At 45.9% G+C, this 14,951-nt stretch overlaps 1 protein-coding gene across 1 annotated transcript; it reads left to right on the top strand.

Moving 5' to 3' along the window:
* The first annotated feature begins 805 nt into the window (after positions 1 to 805).
* Positions 806 to 13,268, top strand: LDHB (lactate dehydrogenase B). The gene is made up of 8 exons (XM_054167583.1): positions 806 to 920; positions 1,799 to 1,930; positions 6,279 to 6,396; positions 7,293 to 7,466; positions 9,462 to 9,635; positions 11,134 to 11,251; positions 12,090 to 12,213; positions 12,928 to 13,268. The coding sequence occupies exons 2-8, from the start codon at positions 1,805 to 1,807 to the stop codon at positions 13,093 to 13,095; spliced, it is 1,002 nt and encodes a 333-aa protein (XP_054023558.1). The 5' UTR covers positions 806 to 920; positions 1,799 to 1,804; the 3' UTR covers positions 13,096 to 13,268.
* The last annotated feature ends 1,683 nt before the right edge of the window (positions 13,269 to 14,951 follow it).

Here is a 14,951-nt window from a genome sequence, read left to right as displayed (position 1 = left end):
GAGCAGGGAGAGGAGTGGTTGTGGCACTGCATCACGTTACTTTCCTTTGTTCCTGCCAAAGAATTTCAGCGTGACTCCATCCGTGCCATTGTCCCCTCCGATTTGTTCAACCACCAAAAGAAGTAAAATTGACCTTGAGCTAGGTGGAGGACAAAAATCACCAACTTCAGCATCTTTGCCCCCGAATATTATAAAAAATGCTTTCCTTTGCTCAATTTGTTAAACACAGAAACAGGCTCCCCAGGAAGTGGTTGAATCCCCATGCCTGGAGGTATTTAACGAGAGGCAAGAAGACGTGGTGATGAGGGATATGATTTTAGCACCAGTCGGGGTAGTTAAGGTAGTCGTTGGAGTCGAAGATCCTAAAGGTCTTTTTCCAACCGAAACGCCTCTATGATTCTATAACTGCTTGCTCGCAGCGATTCCTCTGCATGCTCCTTCTGGCCAAGTCTACGGCCCGAAGAAAGAGAAATGAGGCAACCCGACCTTGGTAGCTAATTGCAACGGTCAGCTCAGAGACGCCCAGGGCTGCGCGGCTGTTAACGGCTGACCGACACCATCGCTTCGTCCTGCCGCCGCCAGCACGAAAAGAGGGACGAGCCGACGCGTCCCTCCCGCTCAGCAGACTCCCAAGGGGCCGGTGAGCAGGAAGGAGGGCGACAAGCAGACGGACAGCGAGGGGAGCGGGGGGCGGGGCAGCAGCACCCTTGAGCCTCCGTCCTCGGCGGGGATTGCACGAGGCCGCCACCGCCCCCCGTGAACCGCCGGGGAACGCCCAGGAAGGCGAGGCGAGGGGCGGCCCGGCCCGGCCCGGCCCGGCTCTGTCCTGCCCGCCCCTTCCGCTGCGGAGTCCTCATTGCCCGAGCCCCGGAGGAGTGTGGCGTTGGTTTTCTCGCCTCTCCTCAGCCTGAGCCTTACTGGTGGGTACGGGACGAGCGGAGCTGGTGGGGTGGCCTCGCCGAGTTGTTGGATGCTGCAGGGTCTCCCAGCCCAGTTGTTTTTTTTTCCTGCGGGCGGGTTCTGTCGGGGCCGAGCATCCTTGCACGGCGGGCGGATGGCACTGGGGCAGGGAGCATGCGATGCGCTAGCCGGGGGCTGGAGCCAGGCTAAAGCTCTTGAGGGTCTGTATGGGATGGCGGCTTCTGGCTCGGTCCCCGGTCTTGCGCAGAATCCCCCAGGTGACCTCGTGTGCCGGCTGCGGCACCTCGCTGCGCTGCGCCTGGTGAGATGGGGGCGGTACCCCCAGCATGGCGAAGCCGCGGTGAGGGAGGTCGGAGGCACCGCGCAGCGCTCCGTGGGTTGAGTGAAGGGAACCTTCGAGCTGAACAGAAACCAGCCGGGAAAATCCCAGTGGTATTGCTGCACCAAACTGGTTTTATTACCGGGCCCGGAGCCCTGATGGGATTTGTGAAGGTGGGAAGCCAAGCAGCCGTTACCGGAAGGTATCTCTGCTTTTGGGAAGGCTCTGGAAACTCCCAGAACAGAAGGCTATTCTGTTAACGTACTTCCAAAATAGCCTCTGCCCCACTTCAACCTTTCAGTAGGCACCATCGAATTCAGGGAGGGTTGGGAGCCAGAGCCTTAGCAGGAGTGGGTGCGTGGGTGAGCTGGTAGGTCGCGGGTGGAAGGAGCTCCGTGAACAAGGGCAGTGTGCCCGCCTGTTGCCTTACCTTACGTAAAGCGCCCGCAGCAGCACTGCCAGCAGCGAGTTACCAGCTGTGGTAGCTGACTTCTTCAGGGTGCTCATTTTGGTTTTCTCTGGCTTGCTTTGACTCATATGTTTCTTGTCTCCTTGCAGAACACCATGGCTACCCTCAAGGACAAGCTGTTTACCCCCATTGGTGCAGGAAGCACAGTCCCAAACAACAAGATAACTGTTGTGGGGGTTGGACAGGTTGGGATGGCCTGTGCTATCAGCATCCTTGGAAAGGTACAGCTCAAGGGCAACGTGTTATTCAGGTTCCCACTGCTGTAATGCTCTGCATTGCCTGCTTGTCTTAGCAAACAGTAGGAAATTTGGTAGGTTAGTACAGGAGTAAATCACTTGTGGTTCGTGTAAGTAAGCAAGCAAGCAGTGACCTACACTGTTCAGGCAAGGCTGACCTCCCAGTTCAATTTCTCCTTGTGCTCTGAGCTTTCCATTTTACTGCTTCACAGTAAATCTTTCATCAGGCAGAGTTATTTTGCAGGTTGCTGCAAAAATGGCTTTGAAGCCCCTGCTAAACCTCTCTCTAATTTTCTTGTTTTTCCAGAGCAAAGCTGGAGTTTGCTTGGTGGGAGAGCTCCACTGAGCAAAGATTGCAGGCAGAATAGAAATCCCTGTGAAATAGGGGATAGGCATCAGAGCTGTGTATTTGGGTTTTACTCTTCTAATGCATGTGTGGCATAATAACTGAAAATATTGTTGTCCCCAGGCTTTTCTTTATTTCTCAAAAGCCCTTATTGCTTGGTTATAGGACTTTATTGTTCCAAATTGGTTTTAGCTAGCTTTTCAAAAACTGATAATAGAGGGCTGGATTTAAAGGTTATTCTGACTCCTGCTGGTTTCTGGAGTGTTTTTTTGGTTTGTGCTTTTCTTTTTTAAGAGCAAAATCTCATGTTGTAGTCTTTGAGCAAAGCAAATTGTTTTTAGAGAATATTGTGAATGGAGTTAAATTTGACTCCTGTTTTGCTCTTTTAAAAAAGATAAATGGGAGCTGCAGATTTTTTTTTGTTCTGCTTTTTAAAAAGACTTCAACAGACACACCTTACCTGCCTGCAGCATTCCAGTACTTGAAGGGGGCCTACAAGAAAGCTGGGAAGGGACTTGCTACAAAGACTTGTAGTGGTAGGGGAAGGGGGAATGGATTGAAGCTTGAGAAGGGAAGATTGAGACTGGAGATTGGGAAGAAATTCTTGACAGTGAGGGTGGTGAGACACTGGAACAGGTTACCTGAGGAGGTTGTGGATGCCCTTTCACTGGAGTTGTTCAAGGCCAGGTTGGATGAGGCCTTGAGAGACCTGATCTAGTGGAATGTGTCCCTGCCTGTGGCATAGGGGTTGGAACTGGATGATCTTTAAGGTCTCTTCCAACCTACACCATCCTATGAATCTTAAATTAGGTGGCTCACAGTGAGATCAAAAAAACTTAATGTGCTACTAAACAAACTGTATTGTGTTTGGAACTGATCCTTCTTATACCTGTTAGCTTGAGGATGCATGTAGGGTCTTAATCATGAAAAACTTGAAGGGTTTCCAATTGCTCATGTTCATGAGCCTTCTGAGCAAAGGAAAAACCTGACAAAAAAGGCCATGGTGAAACTAAATACTAATGTGAAAGTAATGAGTAGTTTTTAGACTGTGTAACTGAAGGAGGTATTTAATGGAAAAACAATGGCAACTCGGTGTGTGTGTGGTGTTTTTTAAGCAGATGTTATCTTGCAGTCTGAACCCATTTAATTCTGAAGTACTGTAACCTGTAAGGATGGCAGAGAGCCAGGTGAAGTTACCCCAGACTTCCCTGCAATCCAGCATTAATCTGATTAATACACTGCTCTTCCAGGGATCAAACCATGCACAGAAAATGTAGACATCTAGGCACAAAGTTGCACAAGTTGCATGCATGAAATCCAGAGTGAAAACTGGGTTTAATTTTTTTTTTTTTTCCTGCCTTGCATTATGGTATGATGGAGTTTATTTCAACCTTCTGCTCTCCCCTGCTTTCTCACAGGTGTAAGCTGCAGTATAAAAGCATTTTGATAACAAAACCATTTGCTTTTTGTCACTGAATCGGAAACATTTAGCTTGGTAAAGACCTTTAAGATCAAGTCTGGCTCTTCATCTAGCACTCCAAGTCTACCACTAAATCATGTCACTAAGCACCACACCTAGATGTCTCTTGTCATGCATTGGAACATTTTTCAGGGAAGAAGTTTTTCCTAATAACTAATCATCTCTTCATACAGCTCAAGGCCATTCCCTCATGTCCTGTTACTTGACACATGGGAGAGGAGACTGACCCCTTGCTACAACCTCCATTTAGATAGTTACAGAGTGATAAGATCTCACCTGAGCCTTCTGGAGTGTTTTGTTTTTTTCCCCCAAGCTAAACAACTGGAGCTTGGTCAGCCACTTCTCAGACTTGTGTGTTAGGCATTTATTTGCTCTTCTTTCTTTGTGCCTCAATGCCTCAAGGTTGTTCTCGTCAGGGGCCCAAAAGTGGACACAGTATTAAAGTTTCACCAGTGCTGAGTACAGGGGGACAATCATTTGGGATATTTTCAGTTGGAAGACACCTTTAATATCACCAAGTCCAACCACTATCTAAATCTACCAAGTTTGGTACTAAACTGTGTCCCTCAGCACCATTTCCCTAAGTCCTGCTGGCCACAGTATTTCTCATACAAGCCAGGATGCTGTTGTCCTTCATGGGCACACTATTGCCTCATATCCAATCAGCTATGGAGGAATACAGTATGGCTTTGCCGTGTTCCAGGTGGTTGGCTTCCCAAGATGTCTGCTAAGCCATGGCATAAGATGGTGTCCATACTATACTGTAATATGCAGATAGAGATGAGTTTGACATGCCTTTGAATTTGTGATAAACAGCCCTGAATTTGTGATAAACATCCAGGGGCTGGAGCACCTCTGCTACAAGGGCAGGCATTGTGCAGCCTGGGGAAGAGAAGGCTCCAGGGAGACCTTAGAACAGCCTTCCTGTAGCTGAAGGGGACTACAGGAAGGCTGTAGAGGGACTGTTTGCAAAGGCCTGCAGTGATAGGATGAGGGGCAGTAGTTTGAAATGAGAGGAGATTTGGACTGGATGTTAGGAACAAGTTGTGCACCCTGATGGTGGTGGAACACTTTAACAGGTTGCTCAGGGAGGTAGTTGAGCCCCCATCCCATTCAAGGTCAGGCTGGGCAAGGCTCAGAGTAAGCTGATCTAGTGGAAAATGTCCCTGCTGACTGCAGGGGGTTTGGTCTAAAGGACCTTTGGAGCTCCCTTCCAACCCAAACCATTCTATCATAATGCTGATTTCAGTTTACTGCTGTAATATTTTAAATGATAAATTTGAATGATCCTTAAACTTCCCCATGAGTTATTTGTAGCTCCTTAGGAGTTAGAGAGGATTCCCTGATGTTGTCCTACTGTTGTAGAAAAGGAAATGTCTCTACAGCCACAGGTCAGCTGCTTTCAATGAGGATATTAAGCTGCATTTGGTGATTTTGTAAACGTCATTCCTGTGTGTGCTGATAACAAGCTGAGATCTTCTCTAGGCAACACAGATGACATTGGTCATTGGGGCTATTCCAGATGCTCTTGTGTTTCAGTGAGAGCTGGTTCCATGAACCTGCTGAGTCTGAGTATTGGCCTAGGCTAAAAGTCCCGTGTTGCCAGGTTGTGTGTATGGATCTACCCACAATCACATGTGCACATTCTGATTACACCACCATCTTAGTTTTACACCAGTGACTTCAGTTAAGGATATTTCCAGTGTTTAAGACTGATTTTTGGCCTGCAGATAAAGATTCCTGGAGTTCTTTCTTCAGGTTCCTCCAAGCTCAAGAGCCCCAGCTCCTTCAGCCTTTCTGAGAGCAGGGAGATGTTCTACTGCCTTCAGCATCTTTCTGGCTCTGTGCTGGACTCTCTCAAGCAGTTCCCTGAGGTCCCTCTTGAACTGAGTGGCCCAGAACTGGAGACAATATTCCATTGTATGACACTGTCTCCCAATTTAATGGGGCTGGAGAACAAGCATGCATGGCTGAATCTGTTCTGCAAAGTAGATACAACATAGCAGCTGTAATAGGAAAAAAATTAGGTGAGGAATCTGCTTTATCTTGGTACTAGTTTTAGTATGGAGGAAAGGAAGTCTGTTCTGGATCTATATTTTTGTGAAATGAATTGGTTGAAGGAATTAGAATACTTATTTGATAGTAATCTGGTGTGTTTTGTTAGGGTGGGTTTGTTGCAGGTCTGAAAGATGCTGCTTGTTTCCTAAGGTACTGCCTAAATCAAAGTGCCTTACTAGCAAGGCTTAGCTGTGCACTCAAACTCCATACCAATGAAATTATTTTTTTTTTCTTAAAGTCTGGAGGAGTTCTCTGCTGTTGTACCTTCTGACTTTGTTACTGTGAGATGCATCAGGGCACCACCATAGTGCTCTCCTACTGCTTTACCTTTGGAGAAGAGATTCTTTCAGATGTGTAACATGTTAATTTAAAATGCAGTATACCTCAAGGGTGAAATTAAAATCCAAGCTAACTGGTTCACTGACCCCTTCAAATTCCATTCTTTCCAGGATCTTTGTGATGAGCTTGCTCTGGTTGATGTTTTGGAAGACAAACTCAAAGGAGAAATGATGGATCTGCAGCATGGGAGCTTGTTCCTTCGCACTCACAAGATTGTGGCAGACAAAGGTAATCCTCAGTTTCTTTTCTTTAATACTGATGTTCTGTGAATTTGCTCAACAGTGGGCCACTAGCTGTGTGATTCTAAAGAACTCTGATGATTTAGCAGTGAAAAGTAAAAGCATATGAACTGGGGTGAGAGTTCAGATAAACACCCTGGGAGTGGCTCTTACTTAGGCTTTCCTTATCTCTAGTGTCCACTTGCCCATTTTGAGCTGGTTGAGTAAAATTGATTTTAATGATACTGTGGTGGTGCTTTGTAGAGTGAAAAGTGTTACTTGGATAATGGAAGTGAGATTAAGGGGTTGAGTGTACTCTCAAGACCCATACGTTGGGATAACATTAAGAGAGAGAGGACAGGTGGAGGGAGCTGGGGTTGTTCAGCCTGGAGAAGGGAAGGCTCCAGGCAGACCTCATACCAGCCTTCCAGTACCTGAAGGGCACTACAAGAAGGCTTCAGAGGGACTGTTTGCAAAAGCCTGCAGTGGTAGGATGAGGGGTAATGGTTTGAAATGAGAGAAGAGCAGATTTAGATTAGATGCTAGGAACGAGTTCTGCAGCATAAGGGTGGTGGAACACTGCAACAGGTTGCTTAGGGAGGTAGTTGAGGCCCCATCCCTGGAAATATTCAAGGTAAGGCTGAACAAGGCTCTGAGCAAGCTCATCTAGTGGAGGATGTCCCTGCTGTCTGCAGGGAGTTTGGACTTCATGAGCTTTGGTGGTCCTTTCCAACCCCAACTGTTCTATGATAGTGCTGGCTTTAATATGGATGCCTCGCGGGTTTGGGGCTGGAATGTTTGTGCAGTGGAGAAGCTACCCATGATATCTGTGTGGACACAGTGCTGTTGACATTTGTGGTAAGTCTAGCTGACATTCTACATCTTCTTCCCCATGCTGTGTTGTAGACTACGCTGTTACAGCCAACTCCAAGATTGTGGTAGTAACTGCAGGAGTTCGTCAGCAAGAAGGGGAGAGTCGTCTCAACCTGGTGCAGAGAAACGTGAATGTCTTCAAATTCATCATTCCTCAGATTGTCAAATACAGCCCCAACTGTACCATCCTAGTGGTTTCCAACCCAGGTAAGGTAATCTTTTTCTAGAACACTTAGTGCTTGTTTGTTGGAACTAGTGTTTGATCTTATCAATCTTATTAACCACATGTTAACAATGGCTGGCTGTGTGTGGCCATCTGTCACGTGTTTGCTAACAGAAGAATGCAAACATTCTGTGCTTTCTGATGCTCTTTGTTCAGAGCTTCTCATGCTGTCCATATTTTGGAAGCATAGAATCAACCAGGTTGGGAAAGACCTCAGCAATCATCAAGTCCACCCTAATAGCTAACACCTCATGACTAACTAAACCATGGCACCATGTGCCACCTCCAGGGACAGTGTCTCTACCACCTCCCTGGGCAGCACATTCTACTGGCCAATTACTCTTTCTGTGAAGAACTCTCTCCTCAACTGAAGCCTGAACTTCCCCTGGTGCAACTTGAGACTCTGTTCTCTTGTTCTGTTGCTGGTGGTCTGGGAGAAGAGACCAACTCCCACCTGTCTACAACCTCCTTGCAATAAGGTCTCCCCTGAGTTTCCTCTTCTCCAGGCTAAACAGCCCCAGCTCCCTCAGCCTCTCCTTATAGGGCTTGTGCTTGAGACCTCTCATCACCCTCATTGCCCTTCTCCAGATGCTTTCATGTATCACAATGTCCTTAAATTGAGGACCCCAAAACTGGACACAGTACTCAAGGTGTGGCTTAACTAGTGCTGAGCACAGGGGCAGAATGATTTCCCTGCTCCTGCTGGCCACACTATTTCTGATGCAGGCCAGGATGCCACTGGCCGCCTTGGCCACCTGGGCACACTGCTGGTTCATGTTCAGCCTACTGTCAACCAGAACCCCCAGGCTGCTTTCTGCCTGACTGCTCTCCAGCCACTCCAACCCCAGCCTGTAGCACTGCATGGGGTGGTTGTGGCCAAGGTACAGCACCTGGCACTTGGACTTGTTAAATGCCATTGTAAATACTTCAGATCTTTACATACATGGGCTTAAGTGGTCGGTAGTTTAAAATGTTAATGTAAAGGAGGCATCCACTTTGCTTGTAAACTGTTCAGAAATGATAGCTTGCTTTTGTGGCTGGATATGATACTTCTCAGAGTGAAGATCTCGCCCTGTAGTCTTGGCTGTATTTTCAGGAAAAAGAGTTGGCATGCTGTCTTTGCTTGATTTGACATCTGAGTGAAGCCTGGGAATCGAGGGACACCACTTCTAAAGATATTTGACAGAGTCAAAACAGTGCATGGAAAGCTAGCAGCTCAGCTGGTGGTTGAGTAAATAGTTGGTGTACAATTGGTACTACTGAATAGTAGTGTGGTGAGCCTCTGGTACAAGTACAATGAGTTAGGGCAATTTTAAACACTGCTCTAAAAATCAAACCCAGTCAAATTGTTCTTGCTCTAGCAAAGCTGAATTCAAGCTACAAAACTCTCTCCAGTAGAGCAGCTGCAGGGAGAGAATTGCGTGCTAGTCAGGATTACTTTTGTAATGCTTTGTTTCCTCAGTGTGTGGTGGTTTGTCCATTAGGCTTAAACAGTGGGAGTTACTGTGAGCCATTAGATGGGACTCCAGGGGTGTCCACTGCCTATGTGGTGGTGTGTGACCTCTCTGTTCTTCCCTGATTTACTTCCCTTGATCTGTCTGGGCTCTAACTCTGATATCACTGTCTGCAGCCTGTCCTGTGGAAGGCCCTACTGGAGGCAAATCATGAGACAAAGCTCAAAAGTCTGGATGCTGTTTCTCAGTTACAGAATCATAGAATGGTTTAGGTTGGAAAGGACCTCTAAACCTGCAGTCAGCAGGGACATCCTCCACTAGATCAGCTTGCTCAGAGCCTTGTCCAGCCTCACCTTGAATATATCTCTGGATGGGGCCTCCACTATGTCCCTGGGCAACCTGTTCCAGTGTTCCACCACCCTCACGGGTAAAGGGTCCTCCTGATTGCCCTGCAGTAAAGTAGTTGCTGGAGAATTCTTGGTGTATGCAAATGTTTTCATCTACTGTGCATCTGTTCCTTTTCAGTGGATATATTAACCTATGTCACATGGAAGCTGAGTGGCCTGCCAAAACACCGTGTGATTGGAAGTGGCTGCAATCTGGACACAGCCCGATTCCGCTATCTGATGGCTGAGAGGCTTGGCATCCACCCAACCAGCTGCCATGGCTGGATCTTGGGAGAACATGGGGATTCCAGTGGTAAGGAGCACTTCTAATTCCTTTGGGAATAGGCAGTAACATTGGTTAGAGGTTGGGGCCTAATGGGTGTTCCAGAATTCTGAGAGAATGGATGCAGACAAGCTCCAACTAGAGCTTGGCTTTACTCTTACGAATATTGGAGTCGAGACAAGTCCAGGAAATGTAGCTGCTCTTTTATCATGAAAGTGATTGTGGTTGCATAATTAAACACTGAACTGATAAGGCTGATTTTATTACTTAGTGGTGTCCCAGAGACTACACCTTACAACTTATGAATGAATCTATATGGGTTGGTACTGCTGTGTATTTCTGGGGAAGCCACCTCTTCAGTGTCCTGTTGCATTTGATCAAAGTTCAGTGACCAACAGCAGTGTTTATAGAAGCCAGCCTTCTGCCATAGTGAAAGTGGAGCTTGTGTGGAGCATACATGCTTCAGTGCTACAGCTGCTTTTGCTTTTCAGTAGCTAAGAATTCCTAGGTATTTTACTGGAACAGAATGAGTCTGCCTGTAAGCTTCCAATAGGACAGGAGATCCATAGAATGGTTTAGGTTGGAAGGCACCTGGAAGATCATCCAGTTCCAATACCCCCAGCCATAGGCACGGACATCTTCCACTAAGCCAAGTTGCTCAAGGCCTCATCCAACCTGGCCTTGAACACGTCCAGGGAGGGGACATCCACGACCTCCCTGGGCAACCTGTTCCAGTGTCACCACCCTCACTGCCAAGAATTTCTTCCTAATCTCTATTCTTAACCTGCCCTTCTTCAATCTATTCCCTTGTTCTGTCCTTCTCAAATCTCTCTTCCCAGCTTTCTTGTAGGCTTTCTTTGGGTACTGGAAGGCTGCTCTAAAGTCTTCTCAGAGCCTTCTCTCTTCCAGGCTGAACAGCCCCAACTCCCCTCAGCCTGTCCTCCTAGGGGAGGTTCTCCAGCCCTTTTGGTCAGCTTTGTGGGAGCTGCTGGAGCGGGGCCAGAGGCAGCATGTCCCTCTTATGCTGGGGGGTACCAGAACTGGATGCAGTGCACCACGTGGGGCCTCACCAGAGCAGAGGGGCAGAATCACTTCCCTGTGCTGCTGGTCACAGTTCCTCTCTTGATAAGTTTGCATACTGCTACCCAGTTATTCAGAGAAAGAAAAGCAGACTTCTTGAAGGCTAAACCTAATACTGATTTGTGGAACAGCAAATAGCTACTTACTGCAGGTTTTGGGTAAAATTAATTTGAGAAAGCTAAACAGATAAAAGAAGCCTTTTTGTCAGAATTTGCGGTTTGTGACTTCAAAAGTAGTTGTCTGCACCTTCCAAGCAAAGCACTGTAGCTCATGTGTTGAGATTGACTTGTTAATATCTGATCCCCAGAGTTCTCAGAATTCACTGTAACTAAATAAAGCCTTAAAATCTGCCTCAAATGTGATATTTTTTTTCCAAGTGTCTGAGACAGGCGAAGTGGAGTGGGAGTCATTAATTGCTATTGAAACTTGTGTCCTCTCTCTGTTACAGTGGCTGTTTGGAGTGGAGTTAATGTGGCAGGTGTTTCTCTCCAGCAGCTGAATCCTGCAATGGGAAGTGACAGTGATAGTGAGAACTGGAAGGAAGTCCACAAGCAAGTGGTTGAAAGGTAAATTGATTTGAGGAATGGCTAAATCACTTGTGTCACTCAGGCAGTAAAGACTATGCTGGTGTAAAGTGTATGCACATGCTAGGGTGGGCTGTGTAGTTAGTGCATGGCTTTGGCTCTAAGTCATACAATGGTTTGGGTTGGAATGAACCTTCAAAGGTCATCCAGTCCAACCTCCATGCAGTCAATATGAAAATATTCCACTAGAGCAGCTTGATCAGAGCTTTGTCCAGCTTGACCTTTCATTTCTCCAGGGATGGGGCCTCAACCACCTCTGTGGGCAACCTGTTGCAGCTTTCTAGCACCCTCATGGTGCAGAACTTGTTCCTAACATGTAATGCAAATCTGTTCTTCTCTCATTTCAAACCATTGCCTCTTGTCATATCACTGCAGGCCTTTTCAGACAGTCCCTCTGCAGCCTTCTTATAGCCCCCTTCAGGTGCTGGAAGGCTGCTGTTAGGTGTACCTGGAGCCTTCTCTTCTCCAGGCTGAACTCTATGCACCCAAAATGATTGAGTCACTGACGTGAATGGAGAACTCATTCCGTTGTAGATGTCTGGTTTTCTATTTAACCCTAAGAACTGTTGATGGATAAAAGCTATTTTTCATTTCAGCCAATCTTGTGAGAACAGTTAGGGCTTCTTTATGTATGTGTGGGATGGTGCAGACTTCATACTTTCTCCTCTGATGCTGAAATCTGTGACTCTGACATTTGAACTCCATAACTCAGTGTCACAGGTTTCATATTTTATTAAATGGGAAATAGTCATTCACCTAAAGACTTGTCACCTACACAGTGTCTTGAAGACTTAATGCAACTGTTTCCATATTTCTTCAGTGCCTATGAGGTCATCAAACTGAAGGGATACACAAACTGGGCTATTGGCCTTAGTGTTGCTGACCTCTGTGAGTCCATGCTGAAGAACTTGTCCCGGGTTCATTCAGTCTCAACACTGGTAAAGGTAAGAAGTGGTGGCTAATGGGATGCTCTAGCTAATTTTTTTTGTTATGGGAAAGCTAAATAGCTTCAATTTGCAAGGTGTTGAATAAAGGAAGCTTTGTAAAATACTACTTTAAATTTAAAATGGGAGCTGCTTATTGCAGTCTGACCTCTTAGCCTATGCTCCTCACAAACTAAATTCTCTGTCCTCTACCTCGTGTTGTATTACCCTTGTGTAAAGTTTATGATGTGTGACATGCAGATGCATTACAAGGAAGTTTCCATACAAAAATGCAAAATTCCTGGAGGCTCAGCTATAATTCCATGAGCCACTGCCAAGCAAAGGTGCTGGGGAAGAGAGCTGAGTCCTTTTGTAGCTCATGGGACGTGCTGCATCTAGCCTGTACCAGTTGTGCAGCAAGAACTCTGAGCAGGCTGAGCTTACTGCTCCCTCTAGGGTAGGAAAAAAGATGTGCACTGCTGCTGTGTATGAATTTTGTCAGCTCCTTGCTGCATATAAATAAAAGTGAGGGGTTTGGAGGCAGAGTTTCTGAAATTAGCTCTCTCTGTGCTGCCAGTCACTTGGTCTAAACCACTTCTTTTCCCAAATGCATTGTGACTGAAAACTTTCTACAGGTTGCAGAATTAGTCTGCTCTCAGAAAGCTTCCTGCTGTGTAAAGTAAAGAAAGATCTGGGTGATGGGCACATGTTTGAGTGATCTGTTGTTTGTGGCAGGGCATGTATGGCATTGAGAACGACGTCTTCTTGAGCCTTCCTGCTGTCCTAACTGCCTCTGGACTGTCAAGTGTCATCAACCAAAAACTGAAGGATGATGAGGTGGCTCAGCTGAAGAAGAGTGCAGATACGCTGTGGAACATCCAGAAAGATCTCAAAGATCTGTAACTGCTGAATATTAGATTCCAACAATAGAAAACCAGCATGTCATGTGCAGATGTGGGCACTGTACATCTGAGTAACATTTAATGCTCTTCCAGACTGAGCTCTGTCAACAGTAGCTAAACTTAGGCTTGCTGTAACGCACAAACCTTATGAACAAATAAAGCAACTTTCAGGCATTTGTTGTCCTAGCGACTTATTTTCAGTGCTGAAGTTGTATAGCTTGCTCTAGTATTCTCCTTTAATCATAGACTACATGGAAGTGTAGAGAGAAATGTCCTTTTCCAAGGTCAGAGACTGTTTGAATCACTTGTGGTGGGATTTCATGAATACAACATTACTGGAAGCCTTTCTTGTGTGATTTGGTTTCAGCCCAGATGCTGAGAGTAGTTCATCAGACTTGGTTTTGATGCAGTACTTCCTATGTTTTACTAATAGGTAGAGGACATGGAACGAGGTAGGCCTCTGGGCCACCTACTAAAAATATGCCAGCACTAAGATTCTGTGCCCAGAGCCTAGAAGAATGGGTTTCATAGATCTATTTCTCTTCTGGATTCAATCCTTTGCCCACTGTGTCCAGTTTTTCTAACGTTTCCATCAGTGTTTTCTGTTGATTACCAAAATCCAACTTTATTTTTAGAGGTAGACTGTAGTCCCATAGTGATCTGACTTTTTGTAAAACCAAAGCTGTTTGGTTTTTAATCACTTAGAATTCTGGAATAGCTGTTAAACCACAGAATAACTTAGCAGGCCCAGAACTGCTCAACCTCAATGTCCAGAGGACAAATGGTATCAAATCCTGCAGGTCTTGTTTCATAACAAACAGTCTGAGACTAAGCTGGAGCAACTGGAAAGCCTTTTCATTAAAATGCTCTGAGTAGTGGACTAAACCACTTTCACAAGCAAGTAGCTTAATTTTTGCAGTTGCCTTTGAAACAAAAGAGAATGCAAGTCCTGTCACATTGCAAGATAACTGCTCCCCTGTGATTTTGCACCATGTGGTTGGTGAAGCATCACCCCATGGGATGCTGGTGACAGCATTATTTACAAGGGGTAATATCCCAGGGAACCTTTAGAAGATGTTTTATTCTCAGTTGCTGGCTGAATGCCAGATGTCTTTACTGATAAGAGGGGTGAAGTGATAGTTTTCTGCTTTCATAACTTGGTGTGGAAACCGTAATTACTGGAAGGCTTTCCACATCTGGCTAGATCCTGCTAAATTGATGCCCAGCTGTCAGGAGGTAAATGGCATTACTTGCTGCTGTTTGCAGGGCACACCTATTAGCAATTTTCACCTGAGCACATTTTGCTGGCCACCTTGCACAGTTCCTTCCTGGCACTGATTTGTTAATGAAATACTGTTTTAAACAGCAAGTACAACACAGCAGTTACATTTGAGCCATGGGTTGGTTAGTGGTCTGAGGAATGTATAAATGGGAAATGAAGAGGCTCTGTGCTTCAAAATGCATGCTTGTGTTGTTCAGGACTGGAAGTCTTGGCTGCTTTTGAACTGTAAATGTGAACTGTTAATAATACAAAGTTATGCTGTGGGACATTGCAGGGCTCTTGAGATGTGCAGGAAGAAGCATCAGCTGTCTTGGAGCACAGGGAGGGGGCCCCTTTCCCTTCTTACAGTAAATCTATGTTTTTAAAAATCATTTGGCTATGGTAAAAATATGGCTTGCCCCTGATTGTGTCAGTGTGCATTCATCACCCATTGAAGTGTAGAGTCACCTAGTGAATGATGGGGTCATACATTGTCCCAAGCTACTTTAGGTCTGCTGGCTATATTTTGAAAGGGATGTTGTAATTAATGCTTGAGTGAAAAGCTACTGTCATCTGGAGTTTGTAAACCATTCCTT

This window comes from Dryobates pubescens, chromosome 15 (assembly GCF_014839835.1).
Source record: "Dryobates pubescens isolate bDryPub1 chromosome 15, bDryPub1.pri, whole genome shotgun sequence".
Classification (NCBI taxonomy): domain Eukaryota; kingdom Metazoa; phylum Chordata; class Aves; order Piciformes; family Picidae; genus Dryobates; species Dryobates pubescens.
This window is presented reverse-complemented; position numbering and strand designations above follow the sequence as displayed.